This window comes from Hylaeus anthracinus, unplaced genomic scaffold (genome assembly GCF_026225885.1).
Source record: "Hylaeus anthracinus isolate JK02 unplaced genomic scaffold, UHH_iyHylAnth1.0_haploid 0, whole genome shotgun sequence".
NCBI lineage: Eukaryota > Metazoa > Arthropoda > Insecta > Hymenoptera > Colletidae > Hylaeus > Hylaeus anthracinus.
The window spans coordinates 14,366,706-14,375,841 of NW_026533254.1; the positions used below are offsets into that span (position 1 = coordinate 14,366,706).

General features: G+C 34.8%; 3 protein-coding genes across 5 annotated transcripts; 2 read left to right on the plus strand and 1 right to left on the minus strand.

Annotated features, from left to right (window-relative positions):
• The first annotated feature begins 53 nt into the window (after positions 1 to 53).
• Positions 54 to 4,945, plus strand: LOC128885271 (protein brunelleschi). Of its 2 annotated transcripts, none has more exons than XM_054139241.1 (12): positions 54 to 1,298; positions 1,414 to 1,687; positions 1,758 to 1,956; positions 2,035 to 2,246; positions 2,318 to 2,516; positions 2,607 to 3,021; positions 3,107 to 3,327; positions 3,405 to 3,762; positions 3,827 to 3,983; positions 4,057 to 4,234; positions 4,319 to 4,542; positions 4,607 to 4,945. In XM_054139241.1, exons 1-12 carry the CDS (start codon positions 361 to 363, stop codon positions 4,796 to 4,798), a joined length of 3,567 nt encoding a protein of 1,188 aa, XP_053995216.1. In that variant the 5' UTR covers positions 54 to 360; the 3' UTR covers positions 4,799 to 4,945. The 2 variants fall into 2 exon arrangements, with proteins under 2 accessions (XP_053995216.1, XP_053995225.1); XM_054139250.1 differs by having other exon boundaries at positions 1,157 to 1,288.
• Positions 4,946 to 5,216: 271 nt separating this feature from the next.
• On the minus strand, positions 5,217 to 7,347 carry LOC128885434 (ATP-dependent DNA helicase PIF1). The gene is made up of 2 exons (XM_054139487.1): positions 5,419 to 7,347; positions 5,217 to 5,351 (listed from the first exon to the last, which is right to left on the minus strand). Exons 1-2 carry the CDS (start codon positions 6,920 to 6,922, stop codon positions 5,293 to 5,295), a joined length of 1,563 nt encoding a protein of 520 aa, XP_053995462.1. The 5' UTR covers positions 6,923 to 7,347; the 3' UTR covers positions 5,217 to 5,292.
• Positions 7,348 to 7,354: 7 nt separating this feature from the next.
• On the plus strand, positions 7,355 to 8,521 carry LOC128885727 (DNA replication complex GINS protein PSF3). 2 transcript variants are annotated; one of them, XM_054139947.1, is made up of 4 exons: positions 7,355 to 7,625; positions 7,717 to 7,861; positions 7,952 to 8,081; positions 8,168 to 8,521. In XM_054139947.1, the coding sequence occupies exons 1-4, from the start codon at positions 7,418 to 7,420 to the stop codon at positions 8,393 to 8,395; spliced, it is 711 nt and encodes a 236-aa protein (XP_053995922.1). In that variant the 5' UTR covers positions 7,355 to 7,417; the 3' UTR covers positions 8,396 to 8,521. The 2 variants fall into 2 exon arrangements, with proteins under 2 accessions (XP_053995922.1, XP_053995931.1); XM_054139956.1 differs by having other exon boundaries at positions 7,355 to 7,523.
• The last annotated feature ends 615 nt before the right edge of the window (positions 8,522 to 9,136 follow it).

Consider the following 9,136-nt stretch of genomic DNA (forward strand, 5'->3'; position numbering starts at 1 on the left):
TTCAGTTACGCTGCGTAACTTACGCACGCGTGTTTATACTTCATTCAACTTACGCACGCGTGTTTGATCTATTTTGAACATGGTAGTTTCTGATTACCATGTTGCTTGCGTAGCAAGCAGAATTGAGAGAGTGTGATGTTATGTGGAGTATATCGGATTTAATTATCGGGTTCAAGATTCGTCATACAGCTGTTACATTACAGTAAGAAGGGTTATCGTTACCTGTGCGACTTGAATATTTCTTATCTACGCTGGAAGCTTGCCAAAAAGCAAGAGGGGATGCTTTTGACATATTATATTCCCCTCAAACGGCAAAAATTAATGGACACGTGTGTACCATTAGGGTAGTGAGTGACATAAATGCGCTCGGCTATCAGTGTTATTTTGTCGAGTCCGGTACCCGACAATAAAATGTCTCATCCCGATTACGAGCAAACTGCTCACGATCATGCGGCCCTACTTTTGCTCCTGAGGCCCATTGGTACACAAATCAAACAAAAAACTGTCACCAGGTTATGCGAACGAATAATTAAAGCAGGTAGCAGATTTACTGTCGCCGATTCTACAGGTGGAACCCGTGAAATCATTGCTAGATTTGTCAAAGAACATCCAGTGGAAAACAATGATTGGGGAGATTTTCAAACGCACAGAAGACTATTAGGATTAATCACATTTGGAAAATATGACAACCAAGCTGAACTCAACGAATTATGTAGAGTTCACGAAACCTTAAAAGTAAAATACACTGCAACACTATATGATTCACGTGCTATACTTTTTGGGCCGGTGGAATCAAACAATCCACACGAACCACCACTGTCATTTAGCACTCCTTCAAACTTCAAAACACGTGGTGTATTTTATACCGATGAGGTCTGCTCTGATCTTGAAGTTCACATTATGGAGTGCCTTAATTCTCTGTTTTGGATTCTGGAATCCAAAAGATTGGAAAGGTCCAGAGAAAAAATAGATAGGGTTTCCCTTTTGTTAGCACCTTTTGAAAAGAAAGATTTTATAGGATTAGATTTAGAATCCAGAAATAATAGAAAAAGATGTGTAGGTCGTATGACTAAACATTTAGGTGATTTATGTCTTCAAGCTGGACTTCCAGCAGATGCTTTAAGCAACTATAATTCTGCAGCCAGTGTGTTACAAGCTGTTAATGATTGGCTATGGCTAGGAGCAGCATTTGAAGGTTTATGTGCAGCATCTGCTTTAGTGTTATATCCAAATATGTGTAGAAGTCTTCCATTGCAAAGAAACTCTTCCCTTCAAGAAGGAAGTCCAGGTAAGCAGAGGTATGTATAATTTACACTTATGCTTTTTGTTTAAACATACAGAAACAAAAAGTCATCTGAAATATACAAATTTGTTGTTTTTGGAGTAGAATTGGTAATGATTTATCATATTTAGACGAGGTTCACAAGCGGTTAATGCTTTACCATCACCACCTGCTGTAGAAGTAGTAAAGAGCAATATGCCACATATTTTGCTACCTGAAGAAATATCAAAGAAATACCGTGAAGCAATAGTTCATTATAGCAAATATCAATATGCTGGAATAATAGAGACAGAAGCTAGTTTTAAAGCTACAAGGATTTCTATAGAGCAAAATTGCACTTTACAAGCTGCTTCATATTTAAATAATGTTGTACTTATAAATTTACCATTAAGTGAACAAGAGAAAGTAAGTAACTACACCGAGAAAATTACCAACTTATCAACTACAATGGAAGTACATATCTGCAACATTTCAGATTGATCGATTTACCACATTGTCAGATTTATATATAAGTTTTGGTTTTATAAGAAAAGCATCTTTTTGCTTAAGATTAGCTGCAACAAGACATGTGTCTCAAAATAATCCCAACCCAGATTGGCAGCAATGTTATAATTTAATGCTACAAGCTACTTCTGGATTTAAGCTATCTTTAGATCCTATTGACATGTCTCCCGGTAATTTTTATTATGACAATACTACTTTTTTTAATAACGTTATAGTAAGTAAATCTAAACAAAAATTCGTTTACATAGATACACATAGGGGTTGGCCAGTTATTCAAATACAAGTAATAAATGAACTTGTTGTTGCTGCTAACCGTATGGGTAATCCAGCACTTGCTACAAGACATATGACATTTTTACTTCAAACAATGTATAACTATTTGACGCCTAACGAACGCAAGGAAACTGCGCTACAGCTTCAAAATGTATCTCAACAGTGTGAAGGTGCACCTGTACCACTCGTAAGCATTGCAAAACTGTATTAAAAATTCGTGACTTACAACGATTAGGAAAAATGAATTTCTTCCAATAGGTTTTAGATTCTGGAACAGTTATACCACCTGCTAATCTAACAAATATTCCAAAAACAAAATCGTTCGTTTTGAAAAATATGCAACCACATCTTCAGCCTCAAAAAATTGAAAGAGTCAAGGAAGACCATGGGCCTTTTCTATTTACACCAATTAATTTTGGTTCATTAGAGAGAAAAAATACATCCAAAAGTAAAGTTGGTGTGTTCATGTTTAAATTATTAAGACACATACACTACATCGTTTACAGAAAATAATGCTTGCTTTTACAAAATGTATACATGGTTACAGATTACTTATGGGTTGAGGGTGATATTTGTGAAGTATCAATGCAACTTATTAATCCCTTACCATTTGAACTTCATGTGTCTAATATGAGACTCCTTACAAATGGAATAGTATTTGAATCAATCCCGGAGAGTATTACGCTTCCTGCTGAGTCAGGACCAATTGCGGTAACGTTAGCAGGAAGGCCTAAAGAAATTGGAGACTTAGAAATACTCGGCTTTAGTACGCATACATTAGGAGTGAAATCTAACTGCAGATTAAGGTCCATGGAAGGAATGGCTCATCCTCAATATACCGTTGAAGTAGTTCCAGCCTTACCAAGGATAGAAGTGGCCACAAGTTTACCTCAAACTGCAAGTTTCAGTTCTGGAGATAATATAGTAACTAGTGCAAGTATATCACTCTATGGTGGTGAAAGGTATGTTTCAATATACATAAACATTTCTAATATACATAAACTATACTTTTTAAATTCAACACAATATCCGTTTATCCTGCTATAGTGCTGAGTGTACTGTAACTATTACAAATTCCGGCCAAGTTCCTATTGAAACTATAGAACTATCGGTACAATCTACACTAGATACGATAACCGAAAACAAAATATTCAAATGGAACGATGAAAACTTAATGTCACAATTACCTTTACAACCTGGTGTCAGTGCGAGTCTTACCTTATATTTGTACGCGGCTACAGATTTTATAGCATCTACATCCCGGAATGGTACCATTATTTATATTCACTTACATTTTTTTTTATAAAATAACATTTTCATTAATATTCACGTGGATACTTTTTAGACATTACCAGCAGTACATATCTTAGTCAGCCAAGCAGTTTAATGTCTCATTCGGGACACAGTTCGTTACCATCTAGATTAAGTTCTCCATCGCATACCAAGCGACAATCCGAGCTAACTTCCTCGTTTAGATCAGGCTTAAGTTCTCACTCTGGTAACTCTTCCATGGCCAGTTCGCGTTTATCGAAACTTGCTGTTCCGTTACATACTTCAAATGTTATCGAGGGTCAATTAAAAATAAAGTACTCAGGTGGTAACGGTTTAACGGCAGGTTATTGCCGTACTTCGTCTGTGTTTGTAACCATTGAAATGTTACCTAGCGTACAAATTACAAATTGGGATGTACTTCCAGCAGAAACGTAAGTAACAAGTCGGTAGTTGAAGTGTTCAGATACACGCAATATTTGTAAAATATATTTTCAGGCCATCGCAGTTTTATCTCGTATTAGATTTAACAAATATGACCAATCATGAAATGGAATTACATTATACACAAACTAAATGTATATATATGGAGGGAAAAGAACCGTGTAGAATTCCTGTACCAGTTGATCGATGCCCGCTCAATAAATTATCTATGGTAATAAACAATTTTTCGTGTGTGTAGAAGTACGAAAATGCAAATGCAACTTTACTTCGTATCTTATTCATAGTTAAATGGAGTCGGTGATATTGGAGAACTTCAACAAATTTGTTCAGAACACATTGCCTCGTTAGTTGATTTACGGTGGCAATTATTAGGCACAGAATCAATTGGGAAAGCAACCCTATCCGGCATTACTCTCACTCAAGATATGTTAGACCTCGTTAGAATGAGTCCTTTACAATGGGGTATATTTTAATCATAGATTATACATAAAATTTTCATTTATTAATTATCGAATTAAATTAATAATTGTTAAATGGTTCTTCTAGAAATAAAAATAAATGATGCACTTGTAAAGGCACAAGATGAACTTACATGTAGTTTAGGCGAATGTGTTAGCATTGGAATAGGGATATGTAATGCTTTGAAACATCCATTGAGCGATCTTATATTGTCTATTAATTTCTATCAAGATCATCATAATGGAGTTAATAATTATCAATTAGAAACGAGGCTATCAATCGCTGGTGCAAACAAAGTTATACTTCCAGCTGTGAGTTATTTTAATAATACAAATATTGCAATATTTGATTTGTTTTAATAAATGTTTTTTTCAGTTACAAGAATATGGAAGAGTTTATCACGAATGTCGTGTTGTATTCTTCACGGCTGGACAATATAAAATAGATATTCAGTGTTGCAGTAAAGAATCAGCCCCAAATACACCAATACTTTGTTCGGAATTAATAAATGCTGGGCATACATGGCGTTATATACCACCAATAGAAATAACTGTTGACGACTATTAACGTACCTAGAATAAATGAATGCGCGGCTCCGTAACATTTGTAAAAAAGTGAAAAATAAATACATCTACGTCTTGTTATAATAATTGAATGTGAAATAATTTAATAACTTATACTTTTACTTTTTTTAATAAAGGATACAAAAATCTTTGTTTTTATTTTATTATTCCAGTGCCAATGAATACCACAAACGTCGGCCAATAAGCTTTCGTCATGTCGCGCGATTTTGTTTTCAGTTTTTTTTCGTGTTGAATGAAGGATACAACAATACAAATACAATCATGTTTTCTGTTTTTTCCCCAAGGGAATCATTTCCATTTCCTGTAAATTTCTTCTGAATTTCTTATAGAATAAAAGTACGTCGGTATGCGCCCATACTTGTTGACTATTAAAATCTAGAACTCGTAACGATTCCAAACTTTGCGCTCGCGATAAAGCTACATATGACTGACCAGCATCAAAGACTCTTGCTAAACACATTTCAACACAATCTAATGTCAAACCCTGACTTTTATGAATAGAAAAGGCCCATGCCAGTTTAAGTGGAACTTGTTTCCTATAAACAACAGTTCCTATATTGGTTTTTAAGTTCCACTTCTCTGGCTTTGCATGATATTGAATACCTGATTTAAATTGAACTACTGGTACATTATCCACAAACTTGATAACTACACCCCTGGCTCCATTTACTAGACCATTAGAAATATTTATATTTTTCAGTAACATAACTTGGGCACCTTCTTTCAATGTAAGTTTTCCAGGAACATTTAACTGTTGATTCATGGTTGTAGTCATAGATTGATCAGAGTCTTGAGCTATGAATACTTTGGATTCACCTTTCAATTCGTTTAATTGAAACTCATTAATCTCTTCAGCTTCATTTACATGAGAACAAAGTCTTGTTGCTAAAATTCCATTGTTCTCAATTTTTTGTTTAGCTGTTGCTTTAAGAGTTTCCACAATATTGTCTGTGATTCTACCTATCCTAATATTATTCAAAATATTTATAAACTCAGGGTCCTTCTGTCTATGAACAGTTCGTAGTTCAAAATTAAAGTGTACACACTTTTCCCATGCTTCACTTTGAAAACAGAATTTTGCTGTTTTATCTCTAGAGACAGGTGGTAATTGAAAGAAGTCTCCACATAAAATCAGTTGTATCCCACCAAAAGGTCTTTCATTTCTACGTATATGCCTAGCAACAGCTTCAATTTTTTCAAAATATGTTGCCTCAACCATAGAAATCTCATCGATTATCAAATGTTTTGTTTTTCTCCAGAAGCTAGCAGAATTACGAGCAGCCATTTGGTAACATCTTCCTAACTGAGCAGTTCCCAGGCCTATTCCTGCAAACTGGTGTAAAGTAATCCCACCTATATGACAAGCTGCAACTCCAGTACTTGCTGTAGCCATTGTAGCATCAGGAGGAAGCGCTGCTATTATTTTTTTCAGTAGAAATGATTTACCAGTACCAGCACTCCCAGTAAAAAATACATTTTTTCCACTCACTACCGCATTTAAAACTTTGCTTTGTTCTTCTGTAATTTGTGTCACTGTCGGATTTTCATAAAGTTTCTTCGCAGAAGTGCTTCTTATCCCATTTTCATCTGTACGTTTCCTCTTCTTTGCAGCACTAGGGGATGGTGTAGTAATTGTTGCACGTGAAACGCCGATAGCCCTCTCTTTGGCCCTGTTTACCTCTGCACTTGTTGCAGGACTAATTTCCTGATGGCCACCCAACGACTTATTAGAAAGTAGTTTCTCTTTCAATGGATTTTTCAATCCCTGTCCTGACTGGTTCGTTATTTTGATGTATATTGTCTTCAAAAAATTGATTAGTTGAGTAGTCGGTGCATTCGACAAGAATAGCGTACAATTATCATCCTTAAACTTTATAGAAGCTTTCCCATCAGTCATAAATTTGTTAAAAACGGAGATGGACTTTAGCGGCAGCTTCGTTACTAGGTTTGATTTCTCGGCTCGTATTTCGACGAACATTTCACGAAAATTATTTCTAACTAAACGTAGAGTTGCCGTTCGATGATTTAACTTCTTTTGAATCGAGCCATGCAAGTCCGTTTGTTCTATTATCACAGAGCAAGTCACCGAACAGTTATCTTGATCCATATTTACGAAATTATTACGCACAATTGATCGAGTAAAAACGATACACTAGTTTTAAAAGTCTCTCGTCATATTAAACACAAAATTACAGTTATTTTAAAGGTAACAACATTCGATCTAGATGTAATACCTTGAATACATGTTTTCACATGTTTTTAGATATTCGGAGACAAGTAGGTGGCGCTAGTATACATAACAAATATATAGGTTAGAACGTATCTGCGAGCCCCACAAACACCATTATGAAATCTTCAGTGTAGAGAAGCGTTTGGTATTTACCATGAACGTCCATGGATCACAATGGATTTAAAAATATATGAACCTTTGACATATGTCAAAGATCGAATACGACTAGAAAACTGGCGCCTTTAATCGTCCTAAAAAGCATGCGCCAGTGAGAGGCGGGAGCCATCCCTGACATCAATGCATGTGCGTGAAAAATCCAACCTCTCTGACAACAATAACAATATTCCCGCCAATTCCCGCGCTACTCGTGAAATGGCATGCCTTCAAAGTTATTCGCCCAATTATTTTGCAATAAACGATATTTTGAGCTCCGAAGAACGTATATCTTGCAAAATCGAAGTAGAATTGCCGGGACTAGGTAGTCTTTGCTTTATGTTTACTAACCTTAGCCATCCTAACCAAACTATATTGTTATTAATTTGCCGCCAAATAGTATCACCATTACACATAATAAATAAATGTAAAAAGTCTGAACTGCTGACTTGTATGAATACCATTTTATTATATACTGTAATAATTTTAAAACTTCAGTTTTATGCCCATCATTTAAGGCTTTTTGGATTCATCGTCCCAGTCTGAAAATATAAAGGTGGGATCAAAACTGGAGTTTCCATTATGGTTAGCAGAGTCATTGAAAAACCTGCAGAATCCTGTAGTCACTGTTCAAATACCAAATATATTTAAAGAAGGATACAGGTATGGGTTTTATTATTATTAGATGTACACAAATTTTGTTTCATGCGTACATATTTTTGCTTTTACTTCTTTTGTTTATATTTTTTTTAGGGAAATTTTAGAAGCAGATGCAGATGCTGTTACTTTAAGCAAATGGAATCCTTACTTCTATGAGTTGGGAATTCATGTGCAGAAATTTGGTGACAGAGAATCCGACCAGATAACTGAAAGTTTGTTACAGGTAAGATCTTCTAATTGCAGCTATATTAAATTAAAAATTGGTTTATAGACTCCAGTAATTTATATATTATATTTCTTTACTTTCAGACATTTAAGTCTCGTTTTCGATTAGTTATGGATTGGGCTCAAAATCCAATATCGGATCCAACATTGGAGACTCAACTTCCTCGACTTGAAAGAGATCTTTTTCTGCATGGAAGAAAGGCTAAAGTTCGATTGTTAGAGTGGTTGAAAATGGGTACTAATAGCATCCTTCCTTCTGAAATTACAGCTAACTTGAAGAAACGAAAACGTTCAGACTACGAACTTGAGTGAAATTTTTAATTTATAAAACAACTGTATAAATATCCGTCATTTAACTTTTTTAATTATGCATGGAATGAATTGATATTTTATGTAATAAACTGTGCCTAGAAATACGAATAAAGAATTGAAGAGAAAGTTATAGTTTATGTAGGTAATTGGTTTTGGGCATGTAAGCATTTAGTTTTAATTATTATCAACTGCGTCCCGCACGTTTTTTTAAATTTGCTAAAAAAGAAAAAGTTGGTGGTGCCATCTACGGTAAAATTCTCAAATTGGTTTGGATTATTATTGGTTCAACAGTAATGGTAAGTGGAACTTATGTGATGGTAAGTTTCACTTACCATCAACTAATCATCCTTCTCTTTGGATAAAAGTTTTAGGAAGAACTTATTTTTAATGTTAATTCCAAATATTACACCAGCTTATAAATTAGTTTTTCAGTTATTGTATGAATCAGTTTTTCAAAATATTCAATAGAAATGTTATTGAAATGTAGTGAAATATACTGGAATGTCGGTAAATATAAATTGGCGACGAACTTAGGCGTTTTGCCGCCGAGGGCGCTGACCATTCAAATTTGTTCTTCCCTCTGAACATGGGGTTGAAGTGGGTAGAAAGCAATGATTTGATAAAATCCACAGAAAACAATTACAAATACACATTCATAAATATACATAACACAATAATCTTATTTCTAGTACTGACTTGTTCTAATCCCCGAGAAAAACAGTGTGGTTGAACACAGAAACA

Excerpts from the sequence above, each read along its gene's own strand:
- LOC128885271 (XM_054139241.1), top strand. The coding sequence starts at position 361 with ATGCGCTCGGCTATCAGTGTTATTTTGTCGAGTCCGGTACCCGACAAT. Across the intron at positions 2,247-2,317 it reads AAGGTGCACCTGTACCACTC|GTTTTAGATTCTGGAACAGT; the intron begins GTAAGCATTGCA and ends TTCTTCCAATAG. Across the intron at positions 4,235-4,318 it reads AATGAGTCCTTTACAATGGG|AAATAAAAATAAATGATGCA; the intron begins GTATATTTTAAT and ends TGGTTCTTCTAG.
- LOC128885434 (XM_054139487.1), bottom strand. The coding sequence starts at position 6,922 with ATGGATCAAGATAACTGTTCGGTGACTTGCTCTGTGATAATAGAACAA. Across the intron at positions 5,352-5,418 it reads AGTAGTTCAATTTAAATCAG|GAAACAAGTTCCACTTAAAC; the intron begins GTATTCAATATC and ends TGTTGTTTATAG.
- LOC128885727 (XM_054139947.1), top strand. The coding sequence starts at position 7,418 with ATGGCATGCCTTCAAAGTTATTCGCCCAATTATTTTGCAATAAACGAT. Across the intron at positions 7,626-7,716 it reads ATTACACATAATAAATAAAT|GCTTTTTGGATTCATCGTCC; the intron begins GTAAAAAGTCTG and ends CCATCATTTAAG. Across the intron at positions 7,862-7,951 it reads ATATTTAAAGAAGGATACAG|GGAAATTTTAGAAGCAGATG; the intron begins GTATGGGTTTTA and ends TATTTTTTTTAG.